We start from the raw sequence: 22,077 nt of genomic DNA, 5'->3' as shown, positions 1-22,077 counted from the left end.
GCACTTTCCCATAATACATCAATGTTCAGCTGCATACAAAATATGGATGAATCATAAAAGCCTAATACTGACCCATCAATTATAGAATAAACGCAAATATATATACATATACACACACACATATATATATATATATATGATCTCATTTATATGAAGTTTAAAAACAGGCAGAAACTAAACAATACATCCTTTAGAAATGCATCAATAAATAACAATTATTTTTTTAAATGTATTCCTGTTATCTCTTCCTTTGATTTTCTTAGTTGATTTATTGAATAGGAGACAAGCAAGAAACTGCTATTGGAATGCAAGCAAAAAAGTTTTGGCTAGGCCACACACAACAAACTTCATCCTTCATGTCAGTGTTCTAGTCTTGCGCTTCTAGCTATTTACTATGAATTTACCATTTATTCTAGTTTCCTCTAGATAGCATTTACTACTTAAAGTTAGGTGTACTCTTTGTTTCTACACTGGACCTTTTAATAGTTTTTTCATTGCTAAAGTAAGGAAATCAGGAGCAATAAAGGTAAGAAAGAAAGGATAAAAAAAGAAAAAGCTATAGGGTAATAAATAGGCTTCCCAAATAATGGTGCTGTTTCTATACCAGAAAAAACCAAAGCAAATACAGATTAAGGGGACCAAAACATAAAAGATAAGGATTCTCAGGTTCCTGGGTGGCTCAGTCAGTTAAGTGTCTGCCTTTAGCTCAGATCACAATCCAGGGGTCCTGGGATCAAGTTCCACATTGTGCTCCCTGCTCCATCCGGAGCCTGCTTCTCCCTCTCCCTCTGCCCCCTACTCATGGCTTGCACTCTCTCTCTCTCTCTCTCTAGTGCTATCTCACTCTCAAATAAATATAAATCTTAAAAAAAAAAGGGGGGGGGTAAGGATTCTCAAATATTTAAATATGCTAATCATCCCCATACAGCCTATGCAAAATTGATTTTCAAACAGTTACTTATAAATATTGATGTTACATGTGAATAGTTTGTGTTAGAAATATTTACTACCCCTAAGAAAAGCTAAATAGGTACAAGATTAATTTTTGTAATCTTTTATGAAGACAATAAAGCAAGCCATCAATATTTAGTTCAAGGCCAGACCCTTTCCTTAACTAATTTCTTACAGTATATTCTTCCCTAGTACGAACCCTCTATAGATAAAAGTTTGCTGCCTTAGGCCCATTCGCTCCCAAATTCTCAAAATGAAGAAAACACCTCTCTCTACATTCCTTATAAGCAACTGGTCATAGGCTGCCTTCCATGGACCTACAAAATCTCTCACTTTCCAAGTAAGGAGAGTCCCCATATTTAAATTTTGTATTTCATATGGAATTTCCCATTTTAGTAGCATTCTTGAGATTTTTTTGTACCTCTTTAAATGGAATCCAGCTGCTTCCAGGCTTTGCCGGATTTGATGGTGTCTTCAGCTTTTCAAGAGCATTTTCAATTGCTTCACCATAGTTATCCTGAAACCACTTTTCATGAGGTGTTTCTGCAGGGGCTGCGGTGATGCTCCTTACATGCTCCAAAGCAAACACAATGGGCTTCATCAAAGCCGTGTGCTTTTCACGCATGATTGCAATTTTCTCTTCTCTGGCCAGGAAGACATAAAGAGTTTTACAAACATCAAACAGTTTAAATGCATCTAGTGTAAGGAAACAGAATCAACAAATAAGCGAAAATAAATAAAATATTAGCATAATAACTTAGAAAGACAGCATTGTAAAATACCCAGCACATGAAAGAGGCAGCTTTTCAACACCTGGCGCTGGGAAAACTGGATAGCCACTCGCAAAAGAATGAAGCTGGACCCTTACCTTCCTTATACGATTATGTAAAAAAATAACTCAAAATGGATAAAAGACCTTAAGACCTAAGACTCTTAGAAAAAAATGTAGGGGAAAGCTTCTGGACACCTGATTTAGGAATGATTTCTTGGATATGGTACAAAGCACGGGCAACAAAAGAAAAAACAGAAAAACAAGGTTACGTATCAAACTCAACTTCTATGCAACAAACGACACTATTAAGAGAGTGAAAAGAATGCACAGAATAGGAAAAAAATATTTGCAAATCATATATCTGAAAAGGGGCTAATGACCAGAACACAGAGCAAACTCCTAAATCGACATGAACAAAACCTCCAAACACCCAACTCAAAAATGGGAAAAAGACTTGAACAGACATTTCTCCTAAGAAGATACTCAAATGATCAAAAAGGCACACAAAAAGACGCTCAACATCATTACTGGTTAGAGCAATGCAAGTCAAAACCACAATGAGATACCACTTCACATCCATTAGGATGGCTACTATATTAAAAAAACAAGAAATAACAAATACTGGTGAGGATATGGAGAAAATGAACACTCGTGCACTTTTGGTGGGAATGTAAACTGGTGCAGGAAAACAGTTTGGTGCTTCCTCCACAAGTTAAACATAGAGTAACAATATGACCCAGGCAAATCTACTGGATCATACACAAAATAACTAAAAACAGGGGGTCAAACAGATACTTGTACACTAACGTTCACAGAAACACTGTTCTCAATAGCCAAAAGGTAGGAGCAACCCAAATGTCCACTAACAGATGACTGCAAAACAGAATGTGGTATATCCATACAATGGAGTGTTACTCAGTGCTAGAAGGAAGGAAATTCCAATACATGTTATAACATGGATGAACTTTCAAAACATGCTCAATGAAATAAGCCAGACACAAAGGAACAAATACCTTTGATTCCACTTACATGAGGTCCTCAGAGTAGTCAAATTCACAGAGACAGAAAGTAGAATAGGAATAAAAAGGCGCTAGGGTTAGGGGCAATGGAGAGTTAATGTTTAGTGGGTACAGAGCTTATGTTTGGGATGAGTAAGTTCCTGAAATGAACAGTAGTGCTGGTTGCAGAACACTGTACATATACTTAATGCGAATGAATTATACACTTAAAATTGGTTAAAATAACACACTTTATGTTTTGTATATTTTACATTAAAGGCGGGTGGGGGTAGCTTCATCTTCAGAGTAAAAGTGTACAAAAACATACTTCCGCAAGGTGTTGTTGTTCTGGACTCTCTTCACCTCATCTTCCAGCTGCTGGATCCGTCTCAGGACATACATGTGTTGCTGTAACAGAACTCCCAACCAGAGCTCATCCCAGAGAACAGTGACCCTGCGCAGCTCAGCCACAAGCATCTGGACCTGCACACACAGGACATCCGAATACGCTCATCTACAAGCTCACACACAGCAGTTTTGCAAACACTAGAAATTACAAGTTCCACATGTGCATCTTTTGTTCTTTATATATTCAGAGAACCTTGATTAGTGATTCTATAAATACAGATTTATAAAACCAATACTGAATTGTAAAGCCAATTTCGATTATTCTAAAAGCCTTTTTGTTTTTCAAGTATCATTTCCATGACAGTTTTTATGGGTTTTGTTTTCAGGTTGTTTGGTAGGGGGGGATATAATAAAAATTACTTAAAAACATACGAATTGTGTTTTGTACCTGTAACACCATAGTTGGGTTTGCAGAGGACAGCTTATCTACAATTTTGCTGTAGCAATCCTGCATCATGGCTTGGTCTTCATTTAATCCACTTTTAGGTTCATCCTTATTGCTATCCTGAGAAGCAGGAGGGCTTCCTCCCTCACATTCAGAAACCAGCAACTCTTCTCCTTGAATGTTGCCAAGTAAAGTTGGAATTGCAGACGAAAACTTATTTCCTATAAGAAAATGGAAGAATTAGGTACACTTTGGATGTTTCTCCTATGTGCATATGTTAAGGAAAACATTGGTAGTCCAGTCAACTCCAGAGCACTCACTTAATTAGTTTGCCTTCCATGCATTAAATTAACCAAAGATCATGGATATTCTGCCGTTTCACAAAGTAAGCTTTTATATTTATTAATATTATAAGCAAATGGAAGATAAATGAGGAAAAAAAATAAATGAGTCTCAATAAGTAAAGTTTTCTCGCAGCCAGAGTCTAGAGCTTGGTTTCATCCTTCTCTACCATTTACTCAGCTCATCGGTGAACCTCAGAGCACTGGCTCAATTTCTCTAAGCCTAAATGGGTTACTGTGAGACTGAAGAGCACGTGTAAAGCACATCCCCTAGTGCTAGACACAGCAGTTACTATCTCAATAAACAATAATTATTATTACTGAAAACCACAAATTCCATCAACTCTGTAACAGGAAGCTGAAAAAAATTTACCTAACGGACATTATCTGCAAAATAATTTGTACTTAAAGTAGCAGTATTTTAAATATTCCATACCTGAAGCCTGTGATTCAGTACTAAGTGATATGGTGCCCACAATCGCAGGGTACAGTATGAGATGCGGGGAATCTTGAGCCACTCGGCAGAGAAGGTTACAAATACTTTGGCGCACATATACTTCAGGATGGTTTAAGCGTGAGAAAAGCTGTGGGATAATTCCTTCAGGATAAGAAGAAAGAAGGGTACTTTAAAGTCAATAAAAACTGTCAACATAGTAGATGCAAAAGCATAAAACCTGATGTGTGTCAGAATCAGTTCTAAGGACCTCAAATTTCTCCCTGTGATAACAAAGAACCCTAACAATAGTTCTTGATTTGCAAGTTTGGTTAGGGTACAGAGCTATAATCAAAATGCAGAGTGATTCAACAATGTTCTGGCAAAATGTATTTTCTATGAATGCCTGTAAAAGACAGAGAATTTTTAACAAAGGACATACAAAAATTTTGAAACTTATTTTCATTACTGTCTCCAAAATTCATTTTGTGTCCATAAAGCTCCTGCCGCCTGTCAGCCTTCTAGTTCTCTGAAAGGTGGGAGAGAAGAGTATGTAACATGCAGTTCATAGTGTCCTATCAACTAATGTTAAGGTATTCTATAACACATTAAAATTATAAACATAAACTACTTTTTTATTGTCTTATATATCCTACCCCGAAATAATTTTTCCTAAAATATTTTATTTAGACTATTACCTCTCCATGGAGCAGTAGGTGTTGTTTCCAAGCCATGTTCCAGATACTGCCTAAGCTCGCCGGCATGTTTGACAAGCAATCTGAGCAAGCGCAGTGTGGCCATCACAATCACATCATCAGTACTCTGCTCTGCTCTGTGACTTAAATGTAGCCTAGGGTCATCTTCATCTAAAGGAATCTAAGAGGGAAAGGTGAAAGGCAGAAATAAGAATACTGTTTTTGCGTGCTAGGACAGAAATGTCAAATATATTTTCTTAGAACCAAACACCAGGATACCTACCTGACCGGCATTGAGTTTAAGGAAAGTAAAATATGCACTGCAAGACAGCTTGTACAGGCTGAAGATTCTATCTACAACCTTTCTCCACACTTTAATAACTCCTTCTGTTGCACTTTCATCAAGTTCTGAAAGCCACGGGCAGCTTGAGATTAATTGACGCCAGATAACATCAACCATGTCATCTTCCTCATTATCTTCACTTTCTGTTATCTGAAGTGTTATGTCCTCATCCTGAAGAAAATTTGGGCGTAAAATGCTAATTTTTTTTAACACACAAAGAAAAGGAAGGGGAAAAGGTACACGATTTTCCTATCCTATGAAAGCATTTTTCTCATTTATAAAAAATAAAATTAATTCACATTTAGTTTCATACATGCTAAATCAATGTCATTATGCTCCTCTGTATGATGTATTTACTGATGTAGCTAATGAAGGATATAAGACTTTGTTTTTTGGTACTTTAAATGCGTCTAAGTTAAAATACAATATGCTACCTGCAGAACATTAAATGTAATCTGTTCAAAAGTTTGAGGCTTGAATGTATACAGAATCCACTCACAACAGACTTTACTCTCTTTATAAAAGTAATGCGCACGTACATAACGCCAGCTCGGGCAGACACTGATACATGCTGGTCTAGAGCAAGATGAGTCAGTACAGTTTAGCCTATGAAATAAATCCAAACTTTTAAAAAGTCTATCTAAAAACTCAATAACTCTTAACATTCTAGAATTAACGGAATTTTGAGCTGAGAGGGAATAAATCCTACAGCTCATTTAGTCTACTAGTTTTCAACTCTGGCTATGAATTAGAATCACCTAGTAAGCTTAAATACACACACCCACGTCCCACTCAGAATATCTGGGGTGGTATTCAGGCACTGGTGTACTTTAAAAGGTCCCAAGCTAGTGTTAAGAACCTAATGTCTGATCAAAACAACAATTAAAAGAGAAACTTAATTCACATAAAACCAACTTCACCTATTGTAACAGGACCTTAAGGAAATGATTTCTCAAGGTATTACATTCTGCTTAGAAAAGTATAACTCACTTTCACTTTAAAACTCAAAGTTTTGATTTGTAACAGTAACTGCCTAAACCCCATTCGACATTTAATTAAGTATATGTGATCAACCTTTTCAAAATCAATGAATTAAAACAGTGATCTTAACACCATTTCTCCCGAACACTGTATGATGTTTTCCTTGCCTGAATCCCTGCTGGCCGACACACAGCCTGTCCAAGAATACCATATATTCTCTCTTTTTCTTCTTCAGTTATAGTGTCTGGAAGCAGATTCTGAACTTCAGATTTTTCTCTAGGCAGCAGACGAACGCCTTCTCCCTGACTATAAAAATAAACAAGTCACTGGTTCCAGCTACCAAAATTTGTCATGTCAAGCTACCAAAACATGACAGCAGACATTTCAAATCTTTATCTTGCAATGCATTAAATAAACAACACATTTCAACATACATACCTGGCATTATCAACCACCTTTCTGCCCCACCTATAAGCCCAACTAGCCAATGCTGCCCAGGATTTGGCTACTTCAGGTGCCTGTACTGAAGACAGGTGATACAACTGTCCCAAAATGAAGTCAGGTTCTCCAACTCCAATATGTACTGCCATAATGGACCCAAAAAAAAAAAAAAAATAATAATAATAATGAAAGGACTCAGCAATGTTACATTCATAAATTTCAAACAGCATTCCTACCAACGTTGTAGGGATTTATTACTTGTAAGCTATCACTAAGTTCCAGAATATTACAGTAAAAATTTGATCAAAGAACACATTTTTACTATGCTTTTTCTAAAAGGTTCATATATTGAAATCAATCACTCGGCTTCACAAGGCAGCTTAAATTATCACCTTGTAAACCACATAAATATCTTTCCTGACAACACAGGTGTCACATGTGTTGTACAATGTCTTGAATTCTAGGTATAACTGGCTCTTTCCTTGTGATTGGTTAAGCTTGAACATTCTGGCAAAGATAATATATAGGTCATCAGTAAACAATCTCATTCAGTCAGAAATTCATGAGGTAAATATCTTTATTCACAGTTTAGAAATGAAGAAATCACCTGCTATAATGCCATTCGACACATCACTTATGAATATCAAGACTGTAAAGTTACATAGATTATAATTATTTTACAAGACCAACGTAAGTAATTAAAATTCTAGGCTTCATAACAAAAATAAAAGTATATTCTTATCAGTGAAGAGGTTAACTATCTCCCACTCTGTAAAACTTGGACAGAACAGACACTCCAACACTGAATGAACTACCCTATTTGTCAAGGACCTTTCTGTTACTAACACTACTGTCAGAATGTGAAACTTTCATCTTTCTATAGTTTTTGTGCTCTACCAGCCAAGGAGACCACAGGCAACTACTGTGTATCTTTCTTGCTCCTCCCAGTGTGAGGTGGAATTTACATATCTGGAGCAGGACCTTGTCGGCAAAAACATCTAAGTCCATAAAAGCACTGTGGCTTGAGAAGGCCCAAGGAACAGAGCAGAGTTAGGTGACCTCCACAGTGGCATTAGATACTAAAGAAATGTGTTTTAGTTATTTCAGGACAGTATAATATACTAAATTTCCACGCGAACAATTTTTGTGGCAAGTTACGGCCAGCCTAACATTGTAAACTTTAAAATAGTGGAGAAGTAACTTCTAAAATTGTTATTTTAAAGCTAGTAAAATAAAGAAATCCTACCGGTAGATTCGCTCTCAATCCGAGGATACTCTTCTTCCATTGTATTAACAGATGGCAGTTCTATTAAAGCAAGTATGTTTTTAGACAGAGTAGAAAGACCTGTGAAGTTCTGCTGTTGCTGAGCTCTGTAAACCTGTTTCAGCTGCCCTGAAATTTCTTTCCATTCTGCCTGGATCCATTTAGCCAGTGTCAGAATTGACTTGGCAACTGCATATTCGGCTTTGGCAGACTTGCAGAAAGATATGGCACAAGAACTCAACATTTCCATTGCATGTGTTGACTGGCCTACAGAAAACAAAAAACCAGCCCTTAGAAGTCTTAGATGCAAAGGATTGACAGTACTTCAGGGTAAAGTAACAATGTAAATTCAGTGGTAATCAATGATCTCTAGAAACACTTCTTACTTTGATACACTATAACAAAATTACCTCTTCCTAAAGCACCAAATTACAGAGGTAAGTCAATTACAGGTAATTTACTATTCAAAATGCAAATATTCTGCCACAGCTGAAAAAAAAAAATCAACTTTTCTATTACTGCCTTAAATCATACACATTTTCATACACATGATTTTCATTTTAGTCATACATAAACCACAGTTCATTTTACTAACCTGCTGTATATAGCAATTTGGTTTTTTCAATGTCAAGTTCAGGCCCCCATTTTTCATCCACTTCACCTTGAGTTGATAGTTTTTTAAAATGCTGGACTAAATCCTGTGCAGTAGTAGTCTTTCCCAGCTGAACCTCACTACACTGTGCCAGCAGTCTTGTTGCAAGTGACACATTCCCTCGTTTTCTAGCAAATTTTGCTGCTGTTAGACCTAACTCCATGAGATGGCTTCTAATTGGAACTGTTTGTTCTGGAAAAAAGAAAACGTTTCATTAGTCCCTTATTGGTCTAACCCAGACTGCACGGAAACATAGCCAAAAATTCTTCCCCAGCCATTTTCCCTTCCCTACCAACTCCCAAAATAAAGATAACTCATTTTTCGTTACCTTTAAATCTCTAGCAGCTAAGCATAGTACTTGGCATATAATAAACAGTACGTTTGTTGAAATAAATGTAAGCAAACGATGAAGCAGACAAAGTAAAAATCATTCGCTACGAGAAATCAGCTTTTCAGTTTCTTGATCTTTTTAGTAAAGAGCCTAGTCCAAAGGGTGGGGAAAGAGAATAAGGCTAGACCATCTCTTGTTGTGTAAGTACCCTCTGCCCGTCTATCATGCCATTCTCTCCTGGTTCACTCCTACCTTTCTGAAGAATCCTCAGTCGCCTTCTCATCCACTACCCATCCATTAAAACTGATGTTCCTCAGGGTCAGTTCTAGGCTCTCTACTCTTCTCACTCTGCATATTCTCCCTGGACAATATCATCTGCTCCTGTAGCTTCAATTACCCTGTAAATGCTGGTGACTCTTGAATCTTTTATCTCTGGCCAGACCTGACATCTGAGTCCCACCTGCCTACCAGCCACCTACCCTCAGGTATTTCAAGGGCAATTTTAACCTGTGTCAAGTGGAATCCATTTTCTACCACCCTCCAAACCTTCTACTTTCTTCTCCTGTTATTCCTTACTCAAGGAAAGGCACGTGATCAACCTGGCTACCTGAGCAGGTGCCTGCCAGTCATCTTAAGACTTTACTTGCAGCCCTCATATCATATTTATTTTTTTCTATCCCTACTACCACTACCTTGGTTACTCTTAGCAGGAAATTCAGCCTAACTGGTCCCTCTGCCCCCAGTCTTACCCTCTTCTAGTCCATTCTCCAACCTGCAACTGAAATCATCTTACACAAAGGTAAATCTGAACACGTAACTTCCCTTTGATGGCTTCCCACTATTCCCTTGACAAAACCCCAACTCCTCAATTTGCCTTGAAAGGCACTGATGTCTTATGTTTCATTCCAATCTCCATCTCCCTCAGCTTCTTCTCTTCCCACTCTCCCTTAGGCAAACTGTCATCTAAGAATCTTTTGTTACTGCTGCTGGCCTTCACCTGTTTTTTTCCAACCAGTCTACTGCCTTCCATCTCATCCCTACCTCCCTCAAGTAACAGCTTAAATGTTACTTCCTCCCCAAATCCTGTTCTGACTGATCCCTAGAATTAAATTGATGCCCTTGTTATGTTCTTTTAAGCACAATGTACATTCACTTCCACTTAGCACACCATACTGCCGTCCCTTGTTTGATGTCAGTTTTCCCTACTAGACTCTAGAATCACTGTGGTCCCTGGAATGCAGAAAACAGGCTTGTCTTGTTCACCGTTACATCCCAACTTTGAGCACAATACCTGGCAGAAAGCACACACTTCATAAGCACTTGCTGAAGAAGGAAAAGAAATGAGGAGTGGAGTTCTGTCTCCAACTGTAACTGCTGGGTTACTGATTTTTTATTCCCAATTTTAAAACTTGTTTAATAAGGGAAGGATGAGAAAGAAGATGATATTTGTAGTCCTATTATATGCCATGCTCTGTGCTAGGGCTTGTATATGCCTTGCCTCATTTCCTATAATCCTTACAAGAATCTCCTGTGCAAGGCCATACCCATAACTGAAGAGGAAAGTGACTCAGAAGTTTAATGACTTGCCCTAAGGGCCTTCCATCTGCAAATGCTGGGCTAAAGATCCAACCCAAGTGTATGCGGCAAGGAGGATCCAGGTGAGTCACAGTTCCCAGTAATCACTCCGCAATCCAAGTCCATACCCCAGCAAAACCTTATTTGAAATTTAACACACAAATGTATTCAGTAACCTTAGCTACCACATTTTCAACTAAAATTCTACAGAATTCTGGCAACTTTTCCATTTTTAAACAATAAAGTAAATTGCTAGCATCCCTTTAACATGACAGACATTTTTCTTAAAAATGAGACCTACTAAAAAAATAACATAAAAATTTTTTAAATTAAAAAATAAAAAAATGAGACCTACTAAAAAAAAGAGAGACCTACTAATATTTATACAAGTACTACTTCCGTAACTATTCATTTGGAGTGTTTAAAACTTAACATTTGCAATATATTGTACCTGACATAGAATCTGTATCAGAACAAATAAATAAAAAATGGGCAAGATCTGAACACTTAACAAAGTAAGATATACAATGGCCACTATGCAAATGAAAACATGTTCCATCTCATTAATTACCAAGAAAATGCAAATCAAGCCACAATGAGGTACTATTATACACTGGCACCAGTGACTAAAATTAAAGACCAGCACTACCAAGGATGTAAATGCCAGAAGAAATGTACAAACACTTTCTAAGAAAATGCCAAACTATTTTTAACACTGAACTATATGACCCAACAATTTCACTCGTAGGGGTTTACTCAAGAGAAACACAAATATACATTCACCCAGAGACCTGTACATGAATTTCATAGCAGCTTTATACATAATAGTCCAAATTTAAAAATAAACAACTCCAATATCAACCAAAAGACCCAGAGATCAATTACAGTATAGCCACAGAATGGGCAGTACTCAACAACAGGAAGGATCACAGTACTGCTACACAAAACACAGGGGAACCTTAAAAATAAAATGCTGAACAAGAGAAGTCAGACACAAGAGAGCTGGATGATTCCATTTATATGAAACTTTAGTAAAGACATGTCTAATCTACAGTGATAGACAACAAATCAGTGCTTGTCCAGGACAGGACAGATGTCAGGGAAGAGGCATAAGGAAACCTTATGAGGTAAGATCAGTGTTCTGTATCTTGATTGTATTGGTGGTTACACTGGTGAAGATGTGTCAAAACTCATGGAACTGTACACTTAAAATGTGTAAATTATATCTCAATCAAAGCTATTTAAAAAAACAACCTAATTACCTTTTATCCTCTCCAACAACTGACTCTGGTACATGGTATATCTTAATGCCTGCATCCATGGCCTCACATCATGCTGTTTACATGAACGTAGAGCTTCACTGAAGAGTGGAATAAGACAATCCTGACAAAGAAAAATCAAAACTACTTAATGTAAACAGCCTCTCTATATGTTTATAGGTTGAGGTAAGCTGCATCCCCCATAAGCCGGCTACTCCAGGCTCATCTATTAAACTCTCCACTTTCTTCACTAGCTTCTAATCACAAGAGGAAAAACACTCTAAGACACTCTAAGAGCAAAATCCTTGCTTTGCAAAAAAAAAAAAAAATAAGTCCAATTTACCAATACTTATCAATAAAGCACATTTTTATAAAAAATGAACACCAGAGTTACTATAAAGCAGAAGTTGAATTACAGAGAAACGTAAAACTACTGCTTTATAAGCAGATTCTCAAAGACTAGAATTCCCTTGGGACAGGCCCGTCTTTGGTTAAACTTTACCCTATTTGGGAAGAGAATGAGGTGTCTTCATTACTATTACCAACTTTTTCTTTTAAAGTAAGTTCTTCACCCAACGTGGGGCTTGAACTCACAACTCTTGAGATCAACAGTAGCACGCTCTACCAACTGAGCCAGTCAGGTGTCCCTAAGAGACTCTTTGCTTTAATCAAATCTAAAATTTATAACACCTGTCAATGGAAAACATATTTACATACACCAACCCCCCCCTTCTTCCAAAAAGAAAAAAAAAGAATGAAAGAAAAGAAAAAAATTAATTAGCCATCCTTGAAATGATGTATCTTAGGTTCCTCCATCTGCCTCACACATTTCTCAAATGAAAATATGCCTGAAAATGGCATTTTAGATTTCTGGATTTACTAGTTTGTCCAACAAATGCTACAAATGCTACTTTAAAATTTCAAAAAAAATCTTGGGGTGCCTGGATGGCTCAGTCAATTGAGTGTCTGACTCTTGGTTTTGGCTCAGGTCATCATCTCATAGGTTGTGGGATTGAGCCCCATGCCAGGCTCGTCGCTCAGCGGGGAGTCTGCTTGAGATTCTCTCCCTCTGCCCCTTCTCCATGCTCTTTCTCTCAAATAAATAAATTAATATTTTTTAAAAATTCTACACGAATGCCTATAAATGGTCAGAAGAATATCCTGATAAGGATACACATATACACACCTCTGTTGAAAGTCTGTTAGAAACTGTGTTCTCCAAAGCAGAAGAGCAATACAGCTGTAAGGTACTTAGAACTGGCAGAGACTGTGAAACTGTTAAAGTAGAAAGTCTCAGTGGTCCAATAGCTATGCGGGAGGTTTGCTTCAAGTACTTTACCACATTTCTGAAACAAGATATTCACTGTCAATTAATAAGTGAGATTTTCCAACCTGGGTAATCACTGAAGGGATAAGGTAGTTTGATAAGATGCTACTATACTGGCATCCAAAGAGGAGGAAGGAAGAGGAACTGTCTGCCCTTTAGTAAAATGACATAAGCAAGTCAAGACATGCTTCTGGGGATTTCTACAGTTTATTTAGTTTCAACCTCTATATATGTTGCCAAGTGGCATCCATGTATCATGACTTCTACAACTAAAATGAAGCTATCGTGACTAACATTGTAGTGATCACGTAACCGACTCCTCCCCAAAGTACATACGTTTACCATATGGTATACACAGTACACATTAACCTCCCTAGGATTAAACTTACTCAGTTATGGACTGCCACTTCTGATCTTGTTCTATATGGTTTAACGCAGTTGCCAAACAAACAGAACTTCTCAACAACTGTACTTCAATGGATTTCTGAAGTTCCCTTGGATCCGGACTTAACATGTTAGGAAGCAGTTTTTTCATATCTACAGAAGTTAAATAAATTCCATTAAGTTAATTTGCTTTTAATGTCTAAGAGTGATGAGATATTTTGACAGTTTTAAAAAGTTATCACCAATGAATACATTCTTTCACATTTAAATTGAGGCAGCTAAACACTATGATTAAGCATTTCTGATAGCCATATAAAAATTACAGTCCACATTCAAATTGTATCCCAGATTTGCCTCAAAACAGCTGATTTCCAAAGTTCAAAAATCAGTAAATCAACCTACTACATTTTAAAGGGGCAAATCTAGCCCTACGTTGCAAATCTTACCAAATCCAGCAACTCAGTGCTAACACACAAATTACTCACAATACTAACTTTAGTGTAATATTTTACAGAATGTTCCAAGCTGCAGTAAGGAAGTTAATGAACCACATTAAGAAGTCAAGAAAAATATTTAGCTTTAAGACTATTTAAACTTTTTCAAACGTGGCTAGATAAATCTCAAAGTTTAATTTTACTTAAACTGTTTTCATTTGCCAAATCAAATATAAGTAAAACAGACGCAAAGATGTTCCTTCACATAGAATTCTGCCCCAAAATAAATGTGCAAAAACTTCCAGATTTTCCATTAAAATAGTAAACCAAACATCTTGAGCAACTTGTCTATAAAACACTTAATTCTAAGATTATTATTTCAAATACCTATTTTCTCTTTTGATCCTCCAGCAAGTAGATTGATATTTTCTCCTGGTAACAATTCTAATTGTTCAGTACATTCAACAAATTCTCCAGATTCAAAACTGCTTAGTGATCTGTAATTAAAATACCAGTTAGCTAGCTTGCATTACACCTATTCAACCTGTGGGACTATTAAAAAAAAGTAGAACAAATTCTAGAAAAACACAGCACAGTTACATACATTCTCTTGATGGGGTTCCTTCTACATAGGTCATCATTTTTTACTTGTATTTTGAAGATGTGACTACTGATTTAATTGGCACTAAAACTGGGAGTGGCAAACCAGAAAGCCACGGCAATAGTCATTCAGAGTTTAGCATACTCACCCTTCCATGTTTCCTTCCTCTTTTTGTAGTCTGTTATCCTCAGAGGCCCATCCAACCAACTGACAGATCTCTGTAGAGCAATGCCAACATCTGATTCTCCCCTAACTACCTCTAAGTTTGCTACATGGCCCCATCCCCCACCCAAAGCCCAGGCCCCTGGAAGGCTCCTGTTCTATTACCTCAGCTTTCCATCCTCATCCTACCTTTTACTGCTGGCCTCCCTCCCTCTCTTCCCTTCTCCAGCGTGTTTCACGGAAGCTGTTTCTCTTCTTTCAAAGAATTCTTCCTTTCCATCTCCTTATATCACCTGAAAAAGGTGGAGCCTCGGAAACTCCTTTATTCTTGTATCATCAATGCTAGGACGAGAGGCCTTCTAGCTCCCTACCTACTGCTGCTACTTTCAGAATATTCACTCTGTTCCCATTCCTACTATAGCTGCTTTCCAACCAAGATGATTCAGTTTCTTAATCTCTCTCTTCTCCATTAATCACTCATCTTTTCCTGTCCCTCTCACTGTGTCCCCACCCTCACAATGCAGCCTGAATCCAGCACTAGAAATCCAGCACTAGGAACATCAAAGACTGCACCTGCCTCCTCCTTATAAGCTCCAAGCCTGGACCAAGGCAACCGGGCACTTCCCATGTGAGCCGCAACTGATGAACTGTCGAGGTATGGTGACAACACCTTTATCATTCCTGCCACTACAGGGTCTGAGTCCTCTCCAGTGTCAGGTTCCATGTGTCCCCACCAGGCTCTACAATGCCCTCACACTCTCAGCTAATGACTGACTCCTCAAAACAAACATACACACACACACAGCCCCACGGGTTTTCATTTCCTCTATTCTTACCCTTAATCCACCATCTACACGTTCCAAAACTCTGTCCATATCCAACTACTTTCCTTGGGTGCAAAAAAGGTGGGGCCCAGTTAATCCTTCGATCAATGTTCTTTATCCTGTTTCTTCAACCTCTGCTTTCTAGTCACTCCTTCCCTTGAGCTTAAAAGAACACTTTCTCTAATACTTTAAATACAAAACATTCTCCTCCAGCCATAGGTTCCTCTCCTTGACTTCACGAAAAACTCACTTCCCAAGTAACCTTTAGAGCTTTTTCGATTTCCAAGTTTCTTCAACACTCAATAGTAGTCAGCCTAGCTGCTTCTCCTTCTCTCTCTACAAAGCTCTTCTTGCGTGCAGTCTCTGGAGCTCCTGACCAGGCGCACTACCCCAGTCTGGTTCTCCTACATCTCAGACTCTTCCTTCCTCAATGCCTTTGTTTTTATCGATGGCTTCCTCTCCCCTCCGGTAACAAAGATGCTCGTAAGGATTCTGACCTTGGTCCTCTTTACTTTTCACTCACCCATCTCCAGAGCTTTATCTGTAACTTGGTCGCTTACAAAGGCTCTGGAGTAAAGAGAAGGTAAAGAGGGTCTTTTACTGTCACCTAATGATCCCCAAATCATTCTCTAGCTTAGACTTTTCTCCTTTGCTCCAAATCCAATTCTTAACTGCTTATTAAACAATCTCCTCTGCATGTTTCACATGCACCTTAAACACACCCCATTGTTCTGGGTGCTCCTACTTCAATTAATAGTGCCTGTTCTCCCTCTACCTTTGTCCCACAGATTAGTGGTCTACCCTTGCCATCCACCTCCAGTCTCTTCACAACAAAGCAGAGTGAACCACGAAGTCAGATCCGGACATCCCTCTCCCGTTCAAATCTCACCTAGGATTGTCTCTCTTATTAGGAGTCAAAAGTCCTTCTCAACAGTTCCCACCTACTCTCTACCCTTATCTCTTATTATTCACTCTGCTTTCAACAAGAGTCGCCTCCGGGGCATTTCCAGAACACTCAAAGTACATCTTTATTCTATCAGATCTGTTTCTCAAGTCTTTGCTCAAATGTCCTGATGGCATTCCCAACTTTGTCTGTGTGTCTCCTCCAGAAGGGAGCTCCTCAAGGGTCAGAATTCGTGTTTCGTGAAATGTTGCACCCCACTGACTGGCATATAGTACATGCTCAATGGAGAAATTACCCATTAACACATTCACTCTCTAGAAGCTGAGCTTCTCAATGGGAAGGACAGCTAATGACCCCTGTGTCCCAGCCACTTACCAGTATACAAATTTTGAAAACCCACATATATTTTGTGGGTTTTTTAAATTAAATTTTTATTTATTTAAGTAATGTCTACACCCAATGTGGGACTCGAACTCATGACCCCAAGATCAAGAGTCGCATGCTCTACCGAATGAGATAGCTAGGCAACCCCAGTACATATATTTTGAATTAAAGGATTAATAAATGCGGAGAGGAACAAGAAGAAAAAAAGACAAGAAAGGGAATTTAACTTATGAATGTTCATAAACTTTGCCCTCTTTAGAATATTTTCAATCAATTCAAACATAAGTTAGAAACAGTCATCAAATGTGACCCTTTCTAAAGCAGTTACAAATTTCTCTTCATATTTATTTTGTAAGCTCTAAGAATCAATACTGAATGACTGTTTCGACAGTGACAAGACTGATTTTCCACTGCATGAATACCTTCCTCACCACTGTTGGTTTCTCATTGTAGTCATTTCAAACAGCAATATTATTAGAACTTCAAATATCTTGCAATAGTGGATATGACCAATTTTAATATTTTTCTGCCATAGAAGAAGACTTTAAAGCTACTGAAAATTTATTTAAATGAAAAAAAGTCCTTACTTAATGTAGTTGAAATCAGCTTTCAGGTTGAGAGAAGTACTGCTGGTACTCTTCTTCAAGTCGTGGATGGCATTCTGCCACTCCTGTACCGCAGCCCAATCGGCAATGGAGATGTAGCACTCACATGCTTTATTTCCCAAATAATTTATAACCTCAGGGGAAGAGTCAGTTGGCTTGGACAGCACAGTTTTTCTGGACTCACCTGAGTGAATGTATTTTATAAAATAGAGAAATCCAGAACAGTTATAAATATTTTAAAGAGCACAAAAATCTAAAAATACACAGTAAGATCGTCAGTACAAACTACCTGACTACAACCTTTTATTTAAATACCAAGTGCTCACCGTTCAGAGAATGTTTGGGGCTGGCACTGTTACGCCCACTGTTGGCCAATGTGAGAACAGATTTGTCAAAGCTGGAGATGCAGCAATCGACCCCTGTCATGGCGCACAAGTGCTCCTGGTACTCCACAGAGGCCTTTTCAAACCTTTAATGCAAATTCAAACAGTCTTTATTTTTTATTATCCACAAACTTCAGTTCCAAAAAAACAAACAAAAAGGTAATCACTCAACAAATTGAGCAGGGAAATAAATACACTGAGTGGAGACAATGAGTTATTTTGTGTGGGGTTGGGGTGCACAAAATTAGATTTTTTTCCACACAACAAATGAAAATAAATTAAAAAAAAAAAAAAAAAAAAAAGGCAGAGGCGCCTGTGTGGCACAGTTGGTTGGGCGTCTGACTCCTGGTTTTGGCTCAGGTCATGATCTCAAGGTCCTGAGATCGAGCCCCACAACAGGTGCCGCGCTTAGTGCAGAGTCTCCTTTGAGACTTCCACCCTCTCCCTCTGTCCCTCCCTACCGTAAGCATATCTCTAATAAATAAATAAAATCTTAAAAAAAAAAAAAAAGGCAGCATAAAATAACAGAGGGGGCGCCTGGGTGATTCAGTCAGTTAAGTTTCTGCCTTTGGCTCGGGTCATGATCTCAGGGTCCTGGGATCAAGCCCCACATCAGGCTCCCCGCTTATCAGGGAGTCTGCTTCTCTCTCTCTCTCCCTCTTCCCCTTCCCACTGCTCCGTCTCTCTCTTTCTCTCTCTCAAGTAAATTAATAAAATCTTAAAACAACAACAACAACAGCAACACAAAGGTATCCTTCACTTAAAAAAAAAAACAACAGAAAATATTGGTAAGTATCTGATCTCAATGTACACAAAGGCTAAGTAGAATAAATCTCTATTTTTTTTTAAAGATTTTATTTATTTATTTGATGGGCGCGGGGGGAGGAGGGGCAAGCAGAGGGAGAGGGAGAAGCAGGCTCCCCACCAAGCAGGGAGCCCGATGTAGGGCTCGATCCAAGGACCCTGGGATCATGACCCGAGCTGAAGACAGACACTTAACCGACAGAGCCCACCAGGCGCTCCAAAGAATAAATTTTTGAAGAATTCATAAAGTAACAGATACTAATGACACAATTTGAAACTTCTAAGTACCAAAACCACCATAAATATTAAAAACAAATTACAAATCAAGAAACTAGACAGCATCAACAATCTTGCTGTCTAATAAAATCTCACAGATCAAGAAAGGAAAAAATAAGAGTCCATGAAGACATAATCTATGTTTTTAAAAATCACAAATGATCAAGAGAACATATGGGGAAAGTCCTACTCTTGATCACTAATAAACAAATGTAAATTAAAACTATCTTCACTGATGATGGTGGCAGAGCTGTTGTTTTTTAGTGACCCTCAGTATTCACAAAGGTGAAAGGAAGGGATTATTATTGTTTTCTGTACAGTAACTCAGCAAAAGAACATACTATAAGCCTTTTGGCCTATAGCCTTTCTTCTAGTAAATCAACTTGTAGGAATGAATTCAAAGAAAATAAACATAATTATATAAAGAATTAAGTGCCATAATGCATTAAGATTAGTTTAAAAAAATCAAAAATAATCTTATCGTCCAAAAATAAGGAATGTTAAATTATACTGCACTCACAAAAAATACAACTGTGTCATTAAAAATAGCACTGTAAAATATTTAACATGGCAAAATATTTTTTAAAATAGTGCTGAGTAGCAAGAGCAAAATGAAACCAGCAAAAACACAACTATTTCTGGGAAAAGTGGGGACAAGACTGAATATGAAAGAAAAAAAGAACTAAAAAGGCACATCCATCAAAACTAACAGTTATCACTGGCAGATGGAATTATGAGCAGTTCTTTATTTCCTACATTTTCCAGATTTGGTAAAAGTGACATAAATATACACAGACTATTATGGTTCATGTTCATTTACCAAGCAAAATGTTGAGTGCGCAGGGCTAATGAGCAAGTACTCTAGCTTGTACCAGACTCTGACATGAAAGGTTATCAATTAAGAATCAAGCTCAAAAATATTTATAAAACAAGTATGGGGCGCCTGGGTGGCTCAGTTGGTTAAGCATCTGATCCTTGATTTAGGCTCAAGTCATGATCTCAGGGTTGTGAGATCAAGCCCCGCATCAGGCTCTGTGCTGGGCATGGAGCTTGCTTGGGATTCTCTCTCTCCCTCTCTTCCCAGGAAGGAAGGAAGGAAGGAAACAAGGAAAGCAGGGAGGGAGGGCGGGAAGGAAGGAAGAGAAAGAAAAATAAGGAAAAGAAAAAAGAAAGGGAAGGAAGGAAGGAAGGAAGGAAGGAAGGAAGGAAAGAAGGAAGGAAGGAAAGAAGGAAGGAAGGAAGGAAGGAAGGAAGGAAGGAAAGAAAGAAAGAAAGAAAGAAAGAAAGAAAGAAAGAAGAAAGAGAAAGAAAGAAAGAAGAAAAAAGATATTTATAAAACAAGTAATTGGCAGATCTTATTTTAAGGAAGATTTCTTACTAATCCATAAATAAGAGAGTCGTAAGTTTTGCTGCTACTTAAACAACAGACTAAAGATGACTCCTAGTAAAGTGACTTCTAGCAATTTTCAATTGCTGAAACTGAACAAAGCTGTTTTAACATTTAACTACAGTGTTAGCCAGGAATACAGATTTCAGTGTAAAGACATTCTATCACCTATTTCCCTCCTTCCAACTTACCTCCCTTCAGCCTGTTGGGCCACAGAATTAATCCAGAGAAGATTCTTTCCAACGATGGAAGATGACCAGACAGCAATTCCCTGTATAGCTTCAGGACAATGAAGCTCACACAGTGCTTCTACCACCATCATGATGGTTACTTCCAATTCATTCCCCTGAAAGTTCATTCAGAAAAATTAATCATAGACCTCAACACCATTAAAATTCAAATATCTACTGAATTTACAAATACTGATCACAGTCTAAGCCCATTTAAAGGCAAATGTATTTAACAAATATTTTTACAACTGTATTCTATTATTAGGTTAGAATTCTTGAAAATTTACATATAATGTATCCACAAAAGGTAACTAACACAACCTTAACAGTACATGGGTGTCAATCTTCACAAGCTAAAAAGTTACCCAAATATTTAAACTATGGTATCTGTAGGAGTAACATATGAAGTAAATAAATGCAGAGCAAAAATCAAATACAAATAACCATGAATTAAAAGATAATTAATTTCATGTCTGAATACTGCTTACTGATATTATATCTAATTAATAAACATTTGCTATTTTTGGATTCCACTTACTGAACCCATTTATAAACCATCACTTTCCCCATATAACATTATATATACCTTTGCATACATTATAAATTACATATACTTTCCCATACATTGTACAATTCTTAAAAATTATGATGAGAATTATTTCTTCTACAAATTTCTAAGAATTACCTTTAAAGTTCCAACTCCTTAAACATAAGTAATACATATTTTGACATGTTCTAAGTACAAAATATGAATAGATGACTTTGGAAGTTATTGCTTTTACAAAATATTGAATCAAAACCTTTGAAATATAAGTTTTGAATGAACAGAAATTTTAACTTATTTCATCCACAGATTAAATCACAATAAAGGAATTAAACTCAAATTTTTCTGATTAACAGATTTAAAGTTAACTCCAAATACACTTTACCTGAGATAGATTTGTCTTCATTTCTGTAAGCAAGTCAAAGCCATGTCTCACTGTCACAGCGGGCTGGCCTGCCAACAACCCAACCCTCATAATGGAGAGTCGAATCCTTGTCAGCCAGTCTTGGCAAGTTTGGCGATTGGTATAAAAAAAAGTCCTAATGACCTTTTGAATAAAGAAAAAGAAGAGTTCAGGATTGGTTAACAGTCTAGGTATAAATGTCTCAAATACACAAGAGTATTGTGATTTCAGCTCTACACGCACTGCCAGGCTTGCCCATGAAACTGCTACAAAGCAACACTCAGCCCACTGAAACCAACCTTGGGAGGTGATGTTAATGCATTAGCGCACCCCTCATATGCGTTATACATTAACTTCTCCAGATTTTCCAGATATTGCAGAAGAAGAACAAGTCTAAGCTGGTTGCTACTGTGGCCTTCATCATTGTCTGCAGTTGTCCACTGACTAACATCTTGATCGGGGTTTAACGTGTGAGCTGCAAGACTTCTAATGATACCTTAAAGCAAAGACAATATTCTAAATTTTAAAAATCTTTAAAGATTCTAGAAGTTGGAGATAATTTCCCAATATCACATTTATCAAGTATCCTCTGTACA

At 37.6% G+C, this 22,077-nt stretch overlaps 1 protein-coding gene across 1 annotated transcript in view; it reads right to left on the bottom strand.

Annotated features, from left to right (window-relative positions):
- The window catches only part of SMG1 (SMG1 nonsense mediated mRNA decay associated PI3K related kinase), a 98,051-nt gene that overhangs the window by 27,789 nt on the left and 48,185 nt on the right, over positions 1–22,077 (bottom strand). Inside the window, exons 21-39 of the mRNA XM_040635268.1 lie at positions 21,781–21,977; positions 21,464–21,625; positions 20,496–20,650; positions 17,781–17,923; positions 17,437–17,638; positions 14,362–14,471; positions 13,546–13,693; positions 13,016–13,175; positions 11,833–11,953; positions 8,608–8,856; positions 7,995–8,279; positions 6,746–6,890; positions 6,475–6,613; positions 5,267–5,497; positions 4,987–5,164; positions 4,292–4,453; positions 3,518–3,735; positions 3,050–3,204; positions 1,373–1,595 (exon numbers count right to left, since the gene is read on the bottom strand). Coding sequence (XP_040491202.1) covers positions 1,373–1,595; positions 3,050–3,204; positions 3,518–3,735; positions 4,292–4,453; positions 4,987–5,164; positions 5,267–5,497; positions 6,475–6,613; positions 6,746–6,890; positions 7,995–8,279; positions 8,608–8,856; positions 11,833–11,953; positions 13,016–13,175; positions 13,546–13,693; positions 14,362–14,471; positions 17,437–17,638; positions 17,781–17,923; positions 20,496–20,650; positions 21,464–21,625; positions 21,781–21,977 — 3,383 coding nt within the window. The remainder of the gene's footprint in view (positions 1–1,372; positions 1,596–3,049; positions 3,205–3,517; positions 3,736–4,291; positions 4,454–4,986; positions 5,165–5,266; positions 5,498–6,474; positions 6,614–6,745; positions 6,891–7,994; positions 8,280–8,607; positions 8,857–11,832; positions 11,954–13,015; positions 13,176–13,545; positions 13,694–14,361; positions 14,472–17,436; positions 17,639–17,780; positions 17,924–20,495; positions 20,651–21,463; positions 21,626–21,780; positions 21,978–22,077) is intronic.

This window comes from Ursus maritimus, unplaced genomic scaffold, assembly GCF_017311325.1.
Source record: "Ursus maritimus isolate PB19 unplaced genomic scaffold, ASM1731132v1 scaffold_2, whole genome shotgun sequence".
In the NCBI taxonomy this organism is placed as follows: Eukaryota; Metazoa; Chordata; class Mammalia; order Carnivora; family Ursidae; genus Ursus; species Ursus maritimus.
Note: the sequence above shows the minus strand (reverse complement) of the source record. Positions and strands in the feature narration are given on the sequence as shown.